The sequence below is a fragment of the Agelaius phoeniceus genome (assembly GCF_051311805.1).
Source record: "Agelaius phoeniceus isolate bAgePho1 chromosome W unlocalized genomic scaffold, bAgePho1.hap1 SUPER_W_unloc_2, whole genome shotgun sequence".
In the NCBI taxonomy this organism is placed as follows: Eukaryota; Metazoa; Chordata; class Aves; order Passeriformes; family Icteridae; genus Agelaius; species Agelaius phoeniceus.
The window spans coordinates 1,305,189-1,327,341 of NW_027509867.1; the positions used below are offsets into that span (position 1 = coordinate 1,305,189).

The 22,153-nt window shown below is 51.4% G+C and overlaps 2 protein-coding genes across 2 annotated transcripts in view; one reads left to right on the forward strand and one right to left on the reverse strand.

Annotated features, from left to right (window-relative positions):
* The window catches only part of LOC143692629 (uncharacterized), a 331,852-nt gene that overhangs the window by 206,301 nt on the left and 103,398 nt on the right, over positions 1–22,153 (forward strand). The gene's annotated exons all lie outside the window — the stretch shown is intronic.
* Positions 8,786–9,712, reverse strand: LOC143692555 (olfactory receptor 14C36-like). The gene has a single exon (XM_077172802.1). It carries the CDS (start codon positions 9,710–9,712, stop codon positions 8,786–8,788), a length of 927 nt encoding a protein of 308 aa, XP_077028917.1.

Consider the following 22,153-nt stretch of genomic DNA (forward strand, 5'->3'; position numbering starts at 1 on the left):
CAGGGGGATGCTCCCAGATCTGGGCCTGGCATGGCCTGGCCGGGCACCAAAGGTTCCCCCTTTGCTGGGGCAGATGCAATGAATTCTTCAGTCGCTGCCCAGCTGCTTTTTGGCTCTGGGCAGCTGCTGAGGGCTGGATGTGCTGTGGCTGGCTGCAGGCTGGGCACATGTCCTGCCCTCCTGCTCTGCTGCCAAAGGCAGCAGGGATGGGCAGCTCTGGGCACAGCTCTGGGCACAGCCAGCATGGCCTGGGCCCCGCAGGCCTTGGCACAAGGGCCCAGGAGCCCTCAGCTGACGGGCGGTTTCTGCTTTCTCTCCTTGCAGCCGGGCTCTGCGGCTGCTGAGGCTGCTCTGGCCTCTGCCAGGGCTCTGCTGGGCTCAGCCCTGGGCCCAGCTGGGCTGGCTCTGCCCTCACATTGCTCTGACAGCTCTGCATCAGACGAGCCCGTTGCGAGCACAGCGCCTGAGCTTTCTGCTTTGGCAGGCCCAGAGATTGCAGCTGGGGACACACATCCAATTGGCAAGGACCCAAACTCTCCACAGTCCCAGCTGAACGCCTGCATCTGTACAGGCTGGTTTGTCTGTCCCATTCTTCCTTCTTGATTGGCTGGAATTGTGCAGTTGCACTTTCTTCCTCCTCTAGCAGTGCCACGAGTGGGCCAAAGCTGGCGAGTGGGCCGTGCTCCAGAGGCAGTGCAGTCTGGAGCTGGTGGATGGAGAATTGCCCTTCTGCACTGCCAAACCAGAGCAAAAAGCTGTCAGTGGGACTTTGTGTCTTTAAGAAACCCCTGACAGTTTCAACGGGAATGTGCAGCTCATTCACAGGGTGAGAAGGAAGGGCATCTTCTAAAGGATTTGGGCTTTGACAGAGTTTCCATTCCCAGTCCTGCTTGGAGCTGGAAGGGCACAAAGCAATTTCCCATTGCTTCACCCACAATTTAACAATATTGGAAACAACCTCAAAAACTTATAAAAAGGGGTGCTGAAGTCAGCAAGATGGATCCATGGCATCAGCACATTTACAATGTAAATAACTGAGTTCTCTTTTTCAAAAGATCATTTACCTCTTAATGCAAAGAATGTAACTTTGCATTTATGTTTTGTTTTTTCACTAACATTATGTTATGTTTTTTTCACTAACACTTGGATTTTATTCTTATCTTTTACAATTTACCTATTGTTTTCCCTTTTTCTTTTTTTTTCTTTTAAATAGAAAACATGTCCTATCGAAAGAATGTCCTCTGCTGCTGGTTCCCGTGTGGAGCAGCTCCCTTCCTGCTGGCTGAGCTGCTCAGGCAGAGCCCGGCAGCTCCTGGCCCTGCAGGGCTGAGGCTTTTCCCCGTTGCTGGGCACAGACTGATGGAGCAGCACTGCTGAACACGGGCACACAGAGGGACCAGCAGCAGCTGCCTTTGGCCACCTGAGGCTCCAGGGCCCAACCTCTGAGCAGCCAGGGCTGGAAGAGACTGGCAGGATCTGATCCCTGACTCTGGGCCAGGGCTGCACAAATGACCCCACAGCAGCAGCAGCAGCAGCAGATGGAGCTGACTTTCAGCACAGCCCCTGCCCCTCTTCCCTCCCGTGTGCAGCGGTGTCACAGCAGCCTGAGGCACCTGGGAGCCCCCAGTGCCAGCAGGGACTTGAGATGGCAGCCCTGGGCTCCTGGAGGCTGTGCAAGGAACGGAGCTGGGCACTCCCTGTCCATGGGGAGCTTGCAGATGGAAAAGGCTGCTGTGCCCAGGCAGCTCCAAGGGCACAGAAAGGAGGCTCTGGAGCACTGGATCTGTGCCAGTGCCACAGTCCTGGGCAGCAGCCAGCCAGCCCTGGGGAACAGAGGGCACAGCACGAGGGACAGAAGCAGGCAAGGGCAGAGACTGGAGAGAGCCAGGAGCAGGAACGGCTGCTCCATTGCACTCTTGGAGAAAGCTCTTGGCTGGTTCCAAGCGCTGAAAGGCATGAAGGGCAGAGAGGAGGCCACAGCAAACAATGCTCCTGTTTGCACAGCCTCCCCTCTCCGTGTCCCAGAAGGAATTGCATGGACTGTGTTCTTCTCTCCGAGTCGTCTCATTCAGCATGAGCAGCTCAGCACCAGGAGCTGAAGGAGCTGAAGCCTCAGGCCACAGGAGCTGGGCAAGAGGAGACTTTCTGAGCAAATGAATGCTGCTAACATGGACCCAGCTGAATGCAGTGGATAGAATCATGGAATCACAGAATCCTTTCTGTTGGAAAAGCCCTCTGAGCTCACCCAGTGCAGCCGCTCACCCAGCAGTGCCAAGCCCAGCACTAAACCACGTCTCTGAAGTGCCAAGGCCTGGACAGCAGCCCTGAGTGAGGCCTGAACAGCAGGCCCTGAGCCAAAGGTGGCCTCTGGATGAACCTTCCAACCAAAGGTTATCTTTGTATCTGCTCCCTGATGAAATATGCATCGTCATTAGCACTGTGATAGATGTAGCCACTCATTAGTGAAACATGTATTGACCTTTGTGGATTTAGAAGCCAGACAAGGCCATGAAATCTGACATCTGGCCTTGTTTGGGGCTGAATGGTCAAAGTCACCTCCCTTGGCTCCTCCTGGGGCCCTGGCCAGGCTTTGGGAGGGACCCAAGAGAGGATGAAACCCGATGTTGCCACACTAGCAGTGCTGTCAGTTTGTTCATTCAGCACTGTCAGAGCTGGGCCCTCTCCCAGCGGGGTTGGAGCCTCAGCTGTGGCTGGAGGCACCTGCAGGAATTGCCAGTGCCCAGGAGTGGCTCTGCAGCCCTTGGCTGTGACAGCTTCCCCAGCTGCTGTGTGGGTCTGGGCGATGGTAAAGGCTGAGGGTAACTGGGGCTGGATCTTTCTCAATCACTGCAGGCAATCTTTTGTGGGGATGGTTGGGTGCATTGCTGAGCTGCTCCTGTTGTGATTCTTTGCTGCTTTGAGCTGCAGGAAATGACACTGATTCCTTCAGTTGGTGTCTGTGTCTTTGGTGCTGACCCTGCCCACTGGTAAAACAAAACTGGCCCAGTCTGGCCAGATCCCAACAAAATGTCACTTGTTCAGTGTCAATGTGAGGAATCAGTGCCATCAGAAATTCCCAGATGGGAAGCCCTTCCCTGGAGTTCCCTGGCTCTGGAGTGGGCTGAGGTGGGAGCCCCATGGGAGCAGTGGGGCAGTCGGGTAAAAGAGGCTGCACCCCTGGATGGCTTCAAATGCATCCAAAAATTGCACATGGAAAAGGAAAAGAACTTGTGGGTTTGGGAAGACAGGGGTGAATTTTGTTAATGACACAGTGGAAACAGCACCAACAGAAGGAAAAACTGTTGTTGGAATGCTCCCACATGAAGCAAGAGAAGAGGGTTTTAATCTTGAGCTCAGATGCATTGGTGCAAGTGAAATATCAATATAATAAATAACTATATATGTATTTATAGTACGATAAGACCTTTATATATATTTCTAGATTTATATCTATATCTATATTTCTATATCACTATTTACATATAAAATTATAATAATGTGAAGTAGTGCTGACAATACTAATTTGGTACCTTTGGCTGCTCAGGGATGTAACTCTAAATACCCTACAGAACAGGATTGGCCAGGACCCTAATGTCAGTGGTCAACTTTGTGAGATTGTATACAATGAAAAAAGGAGGAAGGGAGGATATTGGCTGTTTTTACAGGGTTTGCTGATACTGTGATGCAGAGTGCTTTGTCTGTTCCTGTGAAAAATTCAGTGATGAAGCCTGCAGGGTTTTTCATGTACCAGACTATGCACAAGCTGCAGGTTTTGTTGCACGGGTGAAGGGGTTGTTTAAAAGCAGTTGAAAAAATGAGGAGATGGGAACCTTTGCCCATGGAGAACCCATCTCCCAGATGTGCTCCATGCCCTTAACAATGGCCCACTGGGGAAATGGAAACCCCCTGGCTGTGCACAGCTGCCCCCAGTTTGCAAATCCAACCATGGGCAGTGAGACTTGGGCTGCCTGGGAAATTGTTCTGGCTGTGATGGCCCCTGGCAGGGCCAGCCCAGAGGCTGCAGGCCTGGGCCTTCATGCATTGGAATTAGTTTGGATAAATTGAAAGCAAATGAGAGCTATCAATACTGAAACAGGAATTCAGATTCCTCCAGGACACTTTGCTTTGGTAACTGCTCACTCGAGCTTGGCCTTGCAAAGTGTTCATGTCGTGGCAGGAGGAATTGATGCAGAATATCAAGGAGAAATTACAGTAATTCCGTTAAACAATAGTGATCAGGATTGGATTAGTCAACCCCATGACAGGGTAGCACAATTATCAATATTGCAATTTTAAGACGGATTGTGAAAAAAGGAGATCCACCTGCAATCACCACCGTTTGTGGAGATAAAGGGTTTGGATCCAGCAGCCCTAATAATGGAGCCAGAGTGTGGGTCCGGAGGCCAAATGGCCCTCCTGAGGCAGCTGAAGGAGCAGCTCCTGGGAAAGACAACTCTGAGTCCTGAAACCTGGGCAGGAACAATGGGAATGTGTCCCTGCAGCCAAGTGTTCTGTGTGAGAACAAGGAGATCTGACAGGATATTGTTTTACACATCCTGCCAGGCCAAATCTCCCTGTTTGCCCCAAGGGCCCCTTTGGGAAATGCTCTGATCCACGGGGCTCCATGTGAAGGCTGCTGTGACCCTGAGGGACTTGCACAGGAATTGCATCCAGGAGCCCGGGTGCCCCTCAGGGACTGGGACCCGGCCCCTTCCAGCCAGAGGGGAAAGGGCCCCCCCAGGCCTTGTTAGCCACAGACAGCATGGTAAAGCTGCACAGCAAAGGGCCTGGGGGCATTATTCTGGAATTAACATGGTGCCAGCTCCATGGACAACAGGATTGTTGTTCCTAACTCCAATGAGATTGAGAAAAATGGATGAAGAACAGTGTCACTGAAGTACTACTGGTGTCTGTAAAGTTGTACCTTCATAGTCAACCAGAATCTTTGTCTGCCACAAACACCTCTAGGGTTTCACCAAGGGGTTAGTCATCAAAATATAATGATGAGTTATGAAAATGTAAAGATCGGGGTAGGCAAAGTACTGCATGTCACCAATTGCTGGGTGTGTTCTCCGCTGGAGTTGGGAGGAATGGGGCTCCCTTGGAGGGCCCACCCTGTGGGGTGGCCAGAACTCTGTCCATGGGCTCTGCCTCGTCACTGTCAGTGCAGGGACAGGTACAGAAAACTGTGCTGTGGAACACAGGAATGCAATGATCAGTTGGACAGGAGTCACTAGGATTTCCCTTCAGGAGAAACCAAACCCTGTTCTAGTTCCAGAGGCCACAGTGTGAGAGGATTTCTGTGCTTCACCATCACTGTCAATGTCAGTAGAACTTGGGGTGCTGGAGCTGGTCAGTGTCAGTGTCACACCACTCTTGGCTGCAGGGCCACCATTTCGGGTCCTTCAGCAACAGCCACAAGGAAGAGTTGGGGCCCAGAGAACATTTTCCCCTCAAGGAGTGCATTGGGTTTCAGAAAGCCAAAGATTCTGGTTCACCCTGTGCCCCATGGGCACTGCCTGGTCCTGTGGAGTTTACAGTAATGAGATAAATTGATTATTAGAAGAAATAGCAAATGATCCTGTTATAATATCCAATAGCACATCCCAGGAGCTCCAATGGGATGGAATGGGGACTCCACAGACCCACATGGCCTTGGATTGTCTGCTTGCTGGCCAAGGAGGAACCTGGGCTATTCCAGGACAGGAATATTGCAGGAATGTCTATCAGTGCTGGGTTAGAGGCCCAACAGTCAGGAATCACCTTGACAGAAAAAGCAGTACAAGAGTGGCAGCAAGAAGAAAATTCTTCTTGGTGGGATTGGCTTCATGGCTGCCAAATTGGAGGCTGCTGTGAAATGCATTCATGGCAGTGTCTGTCATCATTGCAGTGTGAGCACTTGGTGTGTTATGATTCCATGTTAGATTGGCTGTGACACTTTGTGCTGGAAATGGAGTATTGAGATTTGTCTAAAATGAGACACAGTCTCAAGAAAAAAGAGACTTTGATAAAGAACAGTGAATAGCAACTTATTAGGGCTATTTTAAAATGGATGCAAATTATAGCTCTAAGTAATGAACTTGAGCAGTACTTAATTGAAGAACAAAAGGTGATGCCTTTATGCCTAATACCTAAATCTAAACTGTGTTATTGCAATTGTTCTGAAGGTTGCAGTTCATCTGTAGGTCAAAGCACTGATTGAAGTACAGAGGCCTCACCAGGCCCTGACTGAGGACTGAACAACAGGCCCTGAGGCAAAGCTGAGCTCCAGATGAACCTTTCAACCAAATGAAATTTTTGAAACCACTCATTAATGAATCACCATTAGCAATAAAATCTCTGTATGTGTTCATTGGTGAAATATGGATTTACTTTTCTGTATTTTGAAACCAGAAAAGGCCCCATCTGACTTTGTTTGGGGCTGAATGGTCAAAGTCAGCTCCCTTGGATTCTCCTGGGGCCCTGGCCAGGCTTTGGGAGGAACCCAAGAGGAGGATGAAACCAGATGTTGGCACACTAGCAGTGCTGTCAGTTTGTCCATTCAGCACTGTCAGAGCTGGGCCCTCTCCCAGCGGGGTTGGAGCCTCAGCTGTGGCTGGAGGCACCTGCAGGAATTGCCAGTGCCCAGGAGTGGCTCTGCAGCCCTTGGCTGTGACAGCTTCCCCAGCTGCTGTGTGGGTCTGGGGGATGGTAAAGGCTGAGGGTAACTGGGGCTGGATCTTTCTCAATCACTGCAGGCAATCTTTGGTGGGGATGGTTGGGTGCATTGCTGAGCTTCTGCTTTTGTAATTATTTTCTAATGATTATGTGCTTTGCTGAGCCTCTCCTACTGTAATTTTTTGCAGACATACATTATATAAATTACACAATTCCTTCAGTTGGTGTCTGTGTGTTTGGTGCTGACCCTGCCCACTGGCATAACTGACCCTGTGGGCTCCATGGAACCAAGGGACATTGTGACATTGAAGGGCCTCCTGTAACCAGGGGACGGTGGTGATCCTGTGGGGCCTAATGGAACCAAGGGGCCATTGTGACACCGAGGGGCTCATGGAACCACAGATACCATTCTGACTCTGTGGGGACTCATGGGGACAAGGGGTCCATTGTTTTCCCCTCCCTGGCTCTGCCCGGTTCAGCCTTTCCCTGCCCCTGCCCCAGCCCAGCAGAGCAGCAGAGTCAGGTCAGGCCCTGCAGCAGGAACTGGAGGCCCTGGAGGTCAGGGACAGCCACTCTGTGTCTGGGATGCTCAGCAGATGCTCAGCTCGGGCAGCTCCTGCAGCCCCAGGGCCAGCCCCGCTGCCCAGCCCAGCAGCAGAGTTGGCCCCGGGGCTCCTCAGGCAGCTCCTGCTGGCCCAGGGACAGGGCAGCCTCTTGCCAGGGCTCCTCTGCACCCCCACGGGCTCCTGCCCTGCTCCTGGCCCATGCCAGCTGCCCCCAGAGCCTTTCCCAGGGGAACACGTCTGTGCTGGCCCGAGCAGCCATTGCTGCAGCCCTGCCCTGCTACCCAGAGCCCCGAGCTGGGGCTGCTGCTCTGCAGAGCACGGGGGCTGTGCTGCCCGGGGCCCTGGGCTGCCTCTGCTGGGCTCTGCTGCTCAGCCTGGGACACAGAGGCAGCTGAGGCTGCTCCTGCCCTGACCCCCTCCCACACGGGCTCTGCGGGGCCATGGAGGGGCTCAGAGGTGCCTGCCTTGTTCCAGGGCTGCCAGAGGGGCTCGGGGCTGCCCTGGATCCTCCCGGGGGAGATCCCCGAGGGGCAGAGGAGTCAGTGCCCAGACTCCTTTCCCTGTGCCTGCTGTGTCCCTGGGCTGCAGAGCTCTCCTGGCTCACAGCAGACATTCAGGCCTTGATCTCAGGGTGACCCCACCCTGGCCAGGCCTGTGCCCAGTGAGCTCCACTCCCTGCTGGTCCCTGGCACACTCCGTCCCTGCAGGTCCCCTGTGCTCTCCTGCAGCTCCCAAGGGCCTCCAGACAAACATTCCCCTGCCATCATCCCTGGCAAGAGCTGCAGAGCCCCAGGAAGGTTCAGCACAGACCATTCAGCATCTGATGGGCACTGGCCAGCAACCAGCAAAACCTGACCCAGACCTGAGTCCCCTGAAGGCCCCAGTGAGACCCTGATCTCATCCCACTGAGCCCTGGGAGAGCAAGGAACACAAGGAGCCCCTTGAGATTCCTGAGAGTGGCTCTGGAGGGGAGCAAAGCCTCCCTGCCCTGCCCTCAGGAGATGCCCTTTGCTGATGGAGCTGCTGTGCTGGAGCCCAGCTGTGTCCCAGCAGTGCCCATGGCCTGTCCCTGCCTGAGGTCACAGCAGGGACACGCAGCAGGACAGGGACCAAGCTGCCAGAGCACTCTGGCCTTGCACCCACAGCAGGGCTGGGGAGGGGAGTGTGGAGCTGGGGGGAGCAGATGTGCAAAGAGGCAGGGCCATTGTCCCTGGCCGTGCTGCTGTGCTGGGAGCCCCTTCCCTCAGCCTCTGCTCACAGGCACAGCCCCTGCAGAGCCAGAGAAGGGCTGAGGAAATGCCTTGGACACACAAGGCAGGGCAGACACTTGTTTTTATTGAAATGAACAGGGATCAAGCCTCCTGAAAGTCTTTGAGCTAGACAAGAAAAGTAGATGTTCATGTAGACATGCTCAGCATAGTAATACAGTATTTTATAAAAAACATTATAACACTAGTAAAATAATAAGAGAAGTTACCAATTAAAAACTGCACAACTGGGAAAAAAAGGCTGAGATTGTAAAGAGTTAAATTCTGAAGGTTATGGAGCAGAAAAAAGAGAGTTTATTGTTTCTGAAAGATAATAATTTTCCTCAGGCCATCCTTGAGCTCCTGGTTCCTCAGGCTGTAGATGAGGGGGTTCAGGACTGGAGGCACCACCGAGTACAGAACTGACAGAGCCAGATCCAGGGATGGGGAGGAGATGGAGGGGGGCTTCAGGTAGTAAAATGTACTGGTGCTGAGGAACAGAGAGACCACAGCCAGGTGAGGGAGGCAGGTGGAAAAGGCTTTGTGCCGTCCGTGCTCAGAGGGGATCCTCAGCACAGCCCTGAAGATCTGCACATAGGAGAAAACAATGAACACAAAACAACCGAGTCCTAAACAGACACTAACAGCAATGAGCCTAAGTTCTCTCAGGTAGGATTTGGAGCAGGAGAGCTTGAGGATCTGTGGGATTTCACAGAAGAACTGGCCCAGGGCATTGCCATGGCACAGGGGCAGGGAAAATGTATTGGCCGTGTGCATGAGAGCATTGAGAAAGGCACTGGCCCAGGCAGCTGCTGCCATGTGGACACAAGCTCTGCTGCCCAGGAGGGTCCCGTAGTGCAGGGGTTTGCAGATGGACACGTAGCGGTCGTAGCACATGATGGTCAGGAGGAAAAACTCTGTTGAAATGAAAAACAGAAAGAAAAAGAGCTGTGCAGCACATCCAGTGTAGGAGATGTTGCTGGTGTCCCAGAGGGAATTGTGCATGGCTTTGGGGACAGTGGTGCAGATGGAGCCCAGGTCAGTGAGGGCCAGGTTGAGCAGGAAGAAGAACATGGGCGTGTGCAGGTGGTGGCCGCAGGCTACGGCGCTGATGATGAGGCCGTTGCCCAGGAGGGCAGCCAGGGAGATGCCCAGCAAGAGGCAGAAGTGCAGGAGCTGCAGCTGCCGCGTGTCTGCCAATGCCAGCAGCAGGAAGTGCCTGATGGAGCTGCTGTTGGACATTTGCTGGGGCTGCACATGGGGATCTGTTCATAGAGAAAGGACAGTGAAGACTTAGAGGAGATACCTGTAACTGAAATCAAAGCCATTTCCTAAACACCCTCAACTATAACATACACCAACACTGTTTTAAGAGTTGTGAGTTTTTCTTTTTAAGCTGCCCCCCATGTCTTTCTTGGTATTCATGGATATCAGAAACTCTCACCATTTTGGCTGCCCTCTGGTAGAAGAGACTGAGTTCCCTGAGGCCAGATGGTGAGTGCAGACTCAGGGCAGATGATCTGTCACTTGATTCTGTTTGGAGTTTCTCTGGGCTTTCAATTTCTCAAATGGAGGATGTTCACACTCCCACATTTCTCATAAAAACCCCCAGGTACTGCTGGGAGCAGATGGATCCACCACAGCCCAGCTCCACATTTGTAGCCAAGGACTCACTCTGCTCATTTCACCAATCCAGCCGCATTTTCAGTGTCACAACACCTCTGCCTTTCCCCATCAATCTTATAACTCTGAGATGCTCTAGGACAGGTTTGCACCTTGGATTGAAGCTCGCAGCTTGGCCTGAAATCTCAGGGAGACTCCCAAGTGTCCTTCTGATGGCATTGGATTGTGGGAGATGCAGCTCCTTCCCTGGCTGCACTGACAGCATTGCCCAGAGCCGGGCACTGGGGACAGCGTCACCCTGAGCCAGCTGTGCCCCTGCCAGAGCCCCCAGGGCCGGGCAGCTGCTCCCAGCCCTGTGCTCTGCAGAGGGAACTGGGCCCAGGGCTGCAGAGCTGCCCCATGGCTCTGCTGCAGCTCTGCCTGCACAGGAGGGGCTGCACGCCTTGGAGCCCCGGCCCTGAGGGCAGAGGCTTGGCTGGGGCACAGGAGGGAGGGGGCTTGTTCAGAGGGAGGGGCTGCACTGCAGGGGCTCCTGTGGGCATCTCTAAACTCTCCCTGCCTCAGCATTGCTGGGCTTTGTTTTCTCTCATTGCCTGATCTTCTCTCTGCTTCCTGCAGATTTCCCTCCTGCAGGTGTTTCCCTGTGCCTGATCTCTCCCTGCCAGCACTCACAGACCCCAAATCTCTGTACACACTCCTTGACCTGACAGAACCCTGCCTGTTTGCAGGGCACTGGCTGGGGGCAGGTTCTGTTTGCAGCTTGGAGAAAGGACAGCTCAGACTGAGCCTGATGGCTCCAGCAAAGGTGATGCTGCTGCTGTACATGGGCAGAGTGGCTGAAAGCACATTAGGGATCTCCTGTGAACCTATTGATCACTAAAAGAAACAGTTCAGATGTCTTGGGAACTTTTAAAATTTCATAAATAATAATTCATAAGCAAAATTTACAAGGTCAGATATTACAGGCAATTGTCAAAATTTATAATCATCCTTTAATATTTAGCACCACCTCCCTACCATTCTTCAGTAGTAGGAAATGGAATACAAAGTCTTAAGAAATTTCTTATATTTTATCAAAATCCTAGACTTGGAAATATTCTATGACTGACCAGAACCCTTGAGCATGTCAGAGCTTCATGAACATTTCACCTCCCCTGCACCAGAAACACCAGGAGTTGTACTCACAGGCTCTGCAGGCATTGGGATGTTCCAGCTTGAGGAGATGGCTCCAGGAGCTGCAGCTGCATTGTCCTGCAGCCAGAGGTTCCTGTGCCAAGGGCTGGCAGTGATTGTGCCCCAGGCACTTCTCAGCCCCTTCCCAGCCCTGACTGATTGAAGCTCTCTGTGCCTCTGGGCTGTGCCCGGGCTGGCTGCAGGCAGTGCCCCAGCCCTGCTGGGCTGGCACAAGAGCTGCTCATCCAGAGAAATGTGCTTTTGAAGCTCTTCTTGGTGAGCAGGAGCTGCCTCTGTGCCAGGAGCCCAGCCCAGCTCAGCAGCACAGACACAGCACAAGGACTTTAATGAGCCCCTCTGGGCCTTTGTGCTCAGGCCCTGAACATCAGTCCCTGAGAGGCAGCTGAAGAAACCTCTCAGGAACTCCAAGGCAGAATCCAGCTCCAAAGTTTCTTGGACTTTTAATGGGTCCCACTGAGGGACACAATTGAGCAAGTGTCCCCAGGCCCCAGGCAGAGCAGAGAACTGCAGGCAGTGATGACAGGTGGGGACAAAGAGAAGCCAAGTCTTGGTGCCCTGGGGCACAGCAGGGTCTGTGCCAGCAAGGGCTGGGAGGAGACACCTTGTCCTGAGGCCCTGGGGCCTCCTGGCACAGCCCCAGCCAGGCTGGGCACTGTCAGCCCCTTGTGCTGCCCTCAGCATCCCCCCCTAGCCCACACCCCAGTGGCCTCAAGGATCTGCTGCAAGGAGTCCCTGGGGAGCCTTGCTCAGCAATGGCCCTGGGGGCTCCTGAATGCTCCCTGCAGGGACTGCAGGTTTTTCAAAGGACTTTGGCTTTGGCTTTGGCCTTGGAGTCTCTGAGAGGTTTGTGCAATCATGGCCTCCAATTATCTGCTGTAATTAGTCCCTGGAGAGGCTTTGTCAGTAACAACACTCACTGGGGCTCATTAATGCTTCAGGGTACTCCAGTTATTTGAAGGTATTTGGTGTTTCCCTTTTGATCCAGACTCTGTGAGAGGTTTGTGCAATCATGGCCCCAATTATCTGCTTTAACGAGTCCCTGGAGAGCTTTGTACTGACACTCAGTGGGGCTCATTAATGCCTTCAGATACTCAAAGTTTTTAAGGTACTTTGGATGTTCCTTTCCACTCTGAATCTCTGAGAGGTTTTTGTCCAATTCTGGCCTCCAATTCTCTCTTCCAGGAGTCCATGAGGATCCTGTGTTGGGGAAGGACCTCAGTGGGACCCACTCATGCCTGGAGACACTTTGGGTGTTTCCTCTGACTTTGATTCCTGGGAAGGTTTGTGCAATCCCCTTTTAGGTCCTGAGGTTCCAGGGCTCAGCTCCAAGTGCACCTCAGGGCTCATTAGGATCAAGCAAGTTCTGACAAACCATGGCTCTGCCTTGATTTCCCTCTGCTTTTGTGCAGTTCATCGGGAAGTTTTCCTTTTACAGTTATGGAGAAATATTTCAAAGAGCTTCTAAGAAATCTGTATTCCTATCTTAATGGGTGCCTTTATTGCTGTTCATATTATCAAAGAGCTGATTGCAGCATTCCGTGATTGATAGTGATCCAGGGTCTCTCCTAAGGAGGTCTGGCCAGGTCAGAGAAGTTGTACCTTGAGAGCTGATCCAGCATAGACAACCTTATCCCACATTCCCCAACCCTATGGGAGAAATTATTTCTGGTTTCAAAAATTTAAATGGTTTATTAAGGCCTTATCAAAATACAACAGAAGACTGAATAAAGAAAAGAATACAGCACTGGGAGCAAAGGATTCAGTCACTGTGTGCTCATCTACAAAATGGATGTTCTGTCTTTTACACCTCCAGCCCCTCCCAAAGTCTTGTCAATCGACTCCTTCTTCACTGTCCAGTGGTGGAGATCACTGTCTCACACCTTGATTGGAGGTCAGGTGCTGCCATAGGAACAAGCCAACCCTCCCAAATGCCCCAACTACTGAGGCCATCCTGTGATAGCAATGCAAGGGGGAGGGGAAGGATAACTATACATCTACAAAACTTCTCTTAACATAGATTTAATATGCACCCTTAATTGTGAGAGCCAACCATAGGATTACTCATCTATAACAAACCCCCCTTTTCTTTTTCTATAAGTCATTTTGCTCAAACAATTAAGTAAAAACTTTGTCTCTCTCTTGAATTAGTCATACCAGCATCTGTTGATATGGGCAAGGACAGTGGGAACAGGAGAAAAAAATCTCAGGTTTTCCTTAGACACACTCATTTGCAATGGACAAAAGGGCATCCCAGAGGTCCAGTGTGGCTTTGACTCCCATCTACCGTGCCTGTGTGGCTGCTACCCATAGTTGGTGCATCTTAGGGGTGAGCACAGAGGCCAACTCGGTCCTGCCCTCCAGTCCCTGTTGAATTAAAAGACAACTGAGGAATTACAGAGGTCTGGAATGGCCTTTTGTCCCTACCTTACCATGCCTATGGGATTGCTACCCACAGCAGGGCTATGGAGCCTTCTTGGTAGCAAACAAAAGGGCCAACCCGGCCTTGCCCTCCTTCCTTTGTCTTATTTTCTTAAAGAAGCTGTCCCATTACCTTTTACAATCCCTTGTGTACTTCTCCTCAACAGCTGCTGGTAATTCTCACCCATGAAAACAGGAAGACAGTTCTCGAGCTGGTTGGTGGAAGCTTGACTCTACTTTTTGGGCATCTTGGTGTTTTTCTGGTTGTCTCTCAGTCTCTGCTTGAGAGTCAATCTTGTTTCACCTGGCCTGGATGTTACAGTCCACTCTTTGGGTTCTTCTCCTGGGCCTTTGACTCTGTTGCCATGAGTCCATCCCCGCTCTGCAGCTCGCACGGCCGATTCGGTGCTGAGCAGTGCCTGAAAGGGACCTTCCCACTGAGGAGTTAGAGGCTGATCTCTCCATGGCTTAATCATCACCCAATTCCTGGGATTAATATTATGGATTCTGAAATTCAGGGTGGTAGTTTGAGGAATTGCCCCTTTATATCTTAGCCCTTCTAAGGTTTGTGCTATAGACATCACTTATTTCTTGGCATTGGCTTCCCCTTCCTCATAGGTGGCAACCTTCTGGGGAGGGGTCAGGAAGGGAAACCCAAATGTCATTTCATAGGGTGACACCCCCAGATCTGACTGGGGTTGGGTTCTAATTCTTAATAAGGCCAAAGGGAGACATTTTATCCATGACATTTGGGTTCCAATCATTTTCTTAACTAGAGCTCTTTTAAGAGTTTGATTCATCCTCTCAACCTGACCAGAACTCTATGGTTGCCATGGAATGTGTAATTCCAATTTTACTGCCAGGGCCTGAACACCTTTCTGCAATATCTTTGATGTGAAACGAGTTCCCCGGTCTGAATCAATCCTGTTTGCCATCCCATATTGGGGTGTCCTGGCAAATTTGGAAGAGAATCTCCAAAGGAGGGCCCCTCCAGAAAGCAAACCCACATGGCCCCTTCCCCCAGCCGGTTCGGGAAGAATTCCTTGGAGAGAAGTGGAAAGAACCTGTTTATTTAACAGGCACAGCACCCCCAGCACACAAAATGAACAATACCGGATGACACCACTCTGAAAAAGATGGCAAATTCAGAAAGTCTCTCTTGGGGTTGGTTGCTGTGTTATCAGTCCCTCCGGCTCTGGGGCAGCTGCTGCAGGCCACAAGGTGCAAACGCTCGGTGTTCCCAGGTCCCAATCCGGAGCAGGTTCGAGATGGTTCAAAAAGGAAAGGAGAAACAGTCCAGGAAGAAATTTGGACTGTTTAGCTAAACTAGCTAATGAGCAGAAGCAAGAGTGAGAGAGCAATGAAAAAAGCAAAGGCAAAAAGCAAAAGCAGCACTATGTACTGCCCGTCTCTGTGTCCCACCAGGCTGATAAGAAAACCAAAGCAAAACTTTCACTCTTCAGAGCCAGTCTTAAAGGCATAGAACATAATATCCAGCATAAACAGAATACATGAATGGGGATACAAGCATCATAATGTCACTGTAGGACATTCCACCCCTTATCCCCATATCATCAACATACTACCACACATCATGCATTTATTCACACAAAATTTCCATCTGCTCCCCCAAAATTTACAAGCAATACCCATCATGCCCTCATCACATCTCCACACTGGACCACTGAATCCAGGCCCTATACTACAGAGCTGCAGGATTTCACCCCTTTCACCTTACTCACTCAAAGCTCCATCTATCACTTGCTCAGACCTTCGACACTTGCACATCTCCTTCTCCATCTCCCACTTGCCCAGACCTTCAACACTTACACATTTCCTTCTATCTCATGTCTGTATGGTTTAATGTACAGGCAATGGCAGTAACATCCAACAAACAGTGATATTGCATATCATTCTCACCCCACAATCAGATCTCCCTGAGGTACACATGGTGTTGTTCCATCTCTTTGCATTATCCACCATGTGCAACCTGGTCCCTGAGCAAAGACAACCCCACAAATGGGTTTGTCTGTACTCGAGGCAGAATTGACCTACACAGTCTTCCCCAACAAACCTCTGACATGCACCACTGGGACTTTATCTCCATCTGTTATATTCAGGGACTCAGACTGGGCAAGACCTGCTCGGTTGGTGGAACCTCGGGTGTTAACTAACCAGGTGGCCTTTGATAAATGCTGCTCCCAATTTTTGAAAGATTCCCCACCCAAAGCTTTCAGCTGTGTTTTTAGTAGTCCATTGTACCTCTCCACTTTGCCTGCAGCTGGTGCATGGTAGGGGATGTGGTACACCCACTCAATGCCATGTTCCCTAGCCCAGGTGTTGATAAGGCTGTTCTTGAAATGAGTCCCATTGTCTGACTCAATCCTCTCAGGGGTACCATGCCTCCACAGGAGCTGCTTTTCAAGGCCCAGGATGGGGTTCCAGGCAATAGCATGAGGCACAGAGTAGGTTTCCAACCATCCAGTGGTGGCTTCCACCATGGTCAGCACATGGCGCTTGCCCTGGCGTGTCTGGGGCAATGTGATGTAGTCAATCTGCCAGGCCTCCACATACTTGTACTTGGACCCCTGCCCACCATACCATAGGGGCTTCACTCGCTTGGCCTGCTTGATGGCAGCACACGTGTCACAGTCATGGATAACCTGAGAAATACTGTCCATGGTTAAATCCACCCCTCGGTCTCATGCCCACTTATAGGTGGCATCTCTGCCCTGATGGCCTGAGGCATCATGGGCCCATCGAGCTAGGAAAAACTCTCCCTTGTGTTCCCAATCTAGGTCTATCTTTGACACCCCTATCTTTGCTGCCTGGTCTACCTGCTCATTGTTTTGGTGTTCCTCATTGGCTCTGCTCTTGGGGACATGGGCATCTACATGGTGGACCTTCACAGGATGCCTCCCTACCCTGGTAGCAATGTCTTTCCACTCTTCAGCAGCCCAAATTGGTTTTCCTCTACGCTGCCAGTTGGACTCATTCCACCTCTCCAGCCATCCCCACAGAGCATTGGCTACCATCCATGAATCAGTGTAGAGGTAGAGCTTCGGCCACTTCTCTATTTCTACAATGTCCAGGGCCAGCTGAACAGCTTTGAGTTCTGCAAGTTGACTTGATCCACCTTCTCCTTCAGTGGCCTCTGCGACCTGTCGTGTGGGGCTCCATACGGCTGCTTTCCACTTCCGGTTCATCCCTATGATGCGACAGGAACCGTCAGTAAAAAGAGCGTAGCGCGTTTCCTCTGGGGGCAGTTGGTTATATGGAGGAGCCTCTTCAGCCCGTGTCACTGGTTCTTGTTCCTCTTCATCAGTCAGACCAAAGTTCTCACCTTCTGGCCAGTTTGTAATTATCTCCATGTGGTGGTTTGACAGGAAATGTGTTTTTTGGGATGCTGTGTTTTGGGCCAATGGATATTCAGGCTTTAATATTGGCATTTAACCTGGCCATTTAGGACATGGATCCGCCTCTGAGAACACGGGGTTAAAAGCAGAGCTCTCCCCTGGGAGGCTCTCCTGGGTTTCCAGCGGGAAAGAGTTCGGGTCTCTGCCCCGGCCCAGCCCAGCTGCTGGCTGGGCAGGGGGAGGGGAAAAGCCATGTGGCCGGGTAAGGTAGGCCTGAGCCCGGGGGTGGAAGGGTGGAAGAGAGAGAGAGACACCGGGAGCCATCGGGCAGCCCCCCCTGAGAGACACAGAGAGAGAGAGAAAGAGAAGCAGAACCGCTGCGTGGGACTGTAACCTTGAAACTGAATAAACATGGGCCTGTGCCGGCAGCACGGCTGGGACGGAGAAGAAGGGGGGGTTCAGCCAGCCGCTTGTAGGAGCTTTTAACCCCTTTTTGGAGAATGAGAACTTTACAGAACATTGACCTCCCCTAGAAGAGAGATAGAGTGGGAAATGGAAGAAGGAAATGTGCAAGTGTGAGAGAGGTCTGGGCAAGTGAGAGATAGTAGAAGAATAGAGAAGAATCCTAGTGGGAAGAGATGATGGAGTGGCTTTTGCTGGACTCTGGACTCTTTTTGTACAGCCATGGACAGAACCATGTTCCTTGTGATACAGAGACTGCATCTAGGAGGAGGCAATGGCCTCAGAACCAAGAGGGTTCAGTGTTGGTGCCCCTCGGCCCCAGGGGGTGAAAAAATATGGGGGGGACAGGTGTCCCAAAGGAGAGATTGTGGGGACAGGTGTCCCAAAGGAGAGACTGTGCCTTTTTTGGATCGGGACAGAGCATCCTTAAAAAGACAACCCTAGAAGCAGCTCTGGTCCGTGTTCAGTGGTGAGAGCACTGGACATGAAAGGAAGAGGTCACAACTGCAGATGGACTCCGGGCAGTGCCACGAGTGACACAGAAACACACGAGGCTTCAGCTGTGTTTCTAGGGGAAGCCCATGGTACAAGAAGGACTCCTCTCCTCTTGATGAACTGAGGATTGATTGTCTGAAGGGTGGTGTTGGACCAAGAGTTGGTGATTTGGGGAATAGATGTATTATGTTGGGAATTTGGTGGAGGGAGGAGGAAATGTACTTGTAAGGTTTTCATTTTCCTGTGTGTGTTCCTTTTTATCTATAGTTGTAGCATAGTTAATAAAGTTTTGTTTTCTTCATTTCCAAGTGGAAGCCCGCTTTGCTCATTCCTGGTCACATCTCACAGCAGAAACCAGGGAGAGGGTATCCTCATGGGGGCACTGGCATTGTGCCAGTGTCAAACCATGACAGAATGTTAATGAGCCATGGGACACTGAATCCCTGTACTGAAGAGCTGAAGGCTAACAAGTGATTTGGAAAATTAAATCAAATGATTCCCTGAGGCTTGGCTTGTTAAGGTGTTCTGAATGTCAATGAGCCCTGGGACACTGAATCCCTGCACTGAAGAGCTGAAGGCTGAACAAGCCTCTGGAGCAGGGAAATTCAGCAGCAGCCTCCAAGTTGCTGAGGATGTCAGCAGCCCCCAGTGAGGCCATCCCTGCCCAGAGACCGTGGGGGAATGGGCAGACAAGGAGAGCGTCCCTGGGGCTGGGGCAGCACAACTCAGAGGCACCAGTGGCTCCAGCTGGGCAATGGAGTGTGGAATGTGGCTGGGAAAGCCCTGCCTGGGCTGGGCCAAGCAGGACACACAAGCCCTGACTCACATCCACTAAAAAATGCTCGCAAGGAGACATTTAAAAGGAATTTACAGTTGTTTGTGTACTCTAAGTTAGATGCACTAAGAAATATCAATAAGAGATTTTTAGGAGCTCAAAACAACAAAACAGGAACTTTACTTGGAACTTCAGAAAATCAGAGAAGCTTTGGCAAAAGTTTTAATATGACATTCAATCAACAAAAAACATTTATCAAAGCATTATCTTGGCCCATTCCACTTCACAAACTCTAAGCCTGTTCAATTTTAAGTTAAACAAAGTGTCCAAGAGGACGTATATAGAACTAGACACAGAAAGAGAGAAAATATAATTTAGAGAAGTGCACACATGTCAGGACCCAGGACATCCCTCTGGCTGTCCTGAGCAGCCAAGACCCCTGCCAGGGGTCTCAGAGACCGTGGCACAGAGCCCCAAACACCTGTGGTTTTGATTATGACCCGTGGAGCAAATTACCAACCTTGTATGAAAATCAGCAAGCCACAACAGATTAAGTAGAATATTAGTGAAGTTATCATGGGGTGGAAAAGTAGATTTTAGGGTTTTTGGTATGGGGGTCCAGGAGGCAACATGGAGGGAACTTGGAACTGGGTATTTTCTCCTTCTTCTTCTTGGCCTCCATCTTCTGCTGTGATGTTGGCACTTAGAGATTGGTTTCGAGTAGAAGCTCACTGTCTAACATAGGTGATAGGAATTGGAAAGTAATTGTAAACATTGTACACGTAGTTTTTAGTATAAAGACAGAACACCACCCCGGGGGCAGGCAGAATGCCTCGGACTGTCCTGCTGATCTGACCTCAGCAGGGCAGAAGAAAATTTTGTATAGATAAGGTAAAATAAACAACCTTGAGACCAAGAAATGAAGAGCTCTGACTCCTTCTTCAAGCGCCAGGCTGGGAAAAGAGACTTTCAAACTTTTCTCGGGGTCACTCTGACAAGCTAACGATCCCGACATACACACAGCTACCAACTCCTGGATTCCAGCAGTGTTCAGATGGAAATTCCAAGAGGAGGTAGGGTCAAGATGTGTGCTTGCCTTGTGCTCAGCCTTCAATACCCCTTGGTCTCCCTGGGCCCTTCCCCCAGGTGGGGCTTGGGCTCATTTGGTCCCTCAGGAGCTGGGCTGGGGCTGCAGAGGTGGCTGTGGAGCATTGCCTGTGCTGTGCCAGGGACTGGCAGCCACTGCTGGGCTGGGATAGAGGCTCTGGGGGGATTGGGGTTCCAGGGCAGGGCAGGGCTGGGCTTCCAGGGCAGGGCAAGGCTGGACCTGCCCCTTCCTCCCCCACACATGAAATGTTTCCAGCCAACAATCTCCTCCATTCTGTCACAACAGGCAATGTTGGAGGTGGAACCCCATTTCTGGCCATGGGCACCTGGCTGAGAAGGGCAGTTCTTTTCCATAGGAAGGAAAGCACAGAGCCCCAGTGTTTGGAAGGCAGGAGAGAGCCTCAGTAGGGCAAGGCCATTCAGACTTGCCAGGAATGGCAGATTTTGTCTGGGAGCAGTCTTTGGATATAGGGAATTTGGAGGTGGAAGCCCAATCTCACCCATGGGTTCCTGGAGAAGGTGGACAGTTCTTTCCCGTAGGAAGGAGAGCATGGAATCTTCCCCAGTGTTTTAGGGACAGATGAGATGTGACCCTTGTGAAACCATTGCCAGCCAGACTTGTTCTGGCAATATTCCTATGGGAACAATCCCTGGATATAAGGAAATTTGGAGGTGAAATCCCAATTCTGGCCATGGGCGCCAGGACAAGAAGGACAGTTCTTTTCCATAGGAAGGAAAGCACAGAGCCCCAGTGTTTCAGCAGCAGATGAGAAGAGAGCCTCAACATGCCAAGGTCAGCTGGACCAGTCAGGTGGCCCCTGGGGGGCCAAACCAGCCAGACCTGTTCTGTGTTCCATTGGTTTTCTTGGACCCCATAGTGTCACAATGATGCCTTGGATCCATGAGGCCCCACAGTGCCCTAATGGTGACTTGGTTCCATAGGGTGCCACAGTGTCACAATGGCTCCTAGGTTCCAGAAGGCCCTGCAGTGTCACAATGGTCCCAAGGATTCCATGGGGCCTTGCAGTGTCACAATGGTCTCAGTAGTTCCCCAGGCCCCACAGTGTCACATGACTCCTCTATTCCATGAGCCCTGCAATGTCACAATGGACCTTGGACCCTGGGGGTTTGCAGTGTCACAATGGTCTCCTTTGGCTCCACAGTGTCACAATGGACCAATGATGACACGAGGCCCCACAATGTCACAATGGAGCTTTGGTTCTATGCAGCCCTGCAGTGTCCCAAAGGCCTCTTGGTTTCAGGAGGTCCCACAGTATCACAATGGTCGTCTTGGTTCTGCGGGGACCCCTAGGGTCACAATGGTCTCACTGGTTCCATGAGGCCCTACAGTGTCACAATGGCCCCTTGGTCTCACAGGGCCCCACAGTGTCACAATGGTCCCTTGGTGTCACAGGGCCCCACAGTGTCACAATGGTCCCTTAGTTCCATGGGCCCTGTGCTGCTGCATTCCCCCCTCCCCTTCTCAGGCCACCCTGCCAGATGAGAAATGCTCTTTGGGGCTCGAACTTGGCCAACAGCCCCTGGGCTCAGCTCCTCTGCAGCTCATCACAAACACTGTCTGCTCCAGGCACTGCTGCTGCCCAACCAGCTCCTGCTTTCTGGAGGAGCAGCCCTGGGAACTGCTTTTGTTCCCTCAGTGGCACAACATCCCTGTTCTCACCCTGCCAAAGAAAGCTGTTGCTGCCAAGTGTGGCCAGGATGAGCCATTGCTGGGACTGAAGCCCCTCCCTTGGGGCCCTGCAAACAGCGCTCCAAAAGGAGCCCTTGGAGCTCTCCTGGGCCAGCGACTCCCTCTGAGTGGGGCCTCTCCCAGCCGGGAACTCTCCCGTTTGCTGCACTTGGGGATCCCCAACAACGACGGAGCCTGGGCCGATCCCCCCACTCCTCCAGGCTCAACCCTTCACCCGCTGGGGAGATGCCAAAGGATCCACAGGGAGCATTTCCTGCCCTCAGGGGAATTTCTCGCAGGTGCCTTGCACTGACTCTTTGTGTCTGTGTGCACACAGGAGTGCCTGTGCTGGGGAAATGTGGCAGAAATGCTGCTCTCTGAGGGGTTTGTGTGCCCTGGATAGCTGAGTCAGTCAGGCCTGTAAGTAAGGTTAAATCACAAGGTCTAAGTGAAGTTAAATGCTGTTAAGAGTTGTTCTTTTGCTAAGTTGTTTAATATAAGTTATAAGCGGAGTTGATTACTGTTAAATGTTATTCCTCTGTTAAATTGCAAAGTCATAGGTT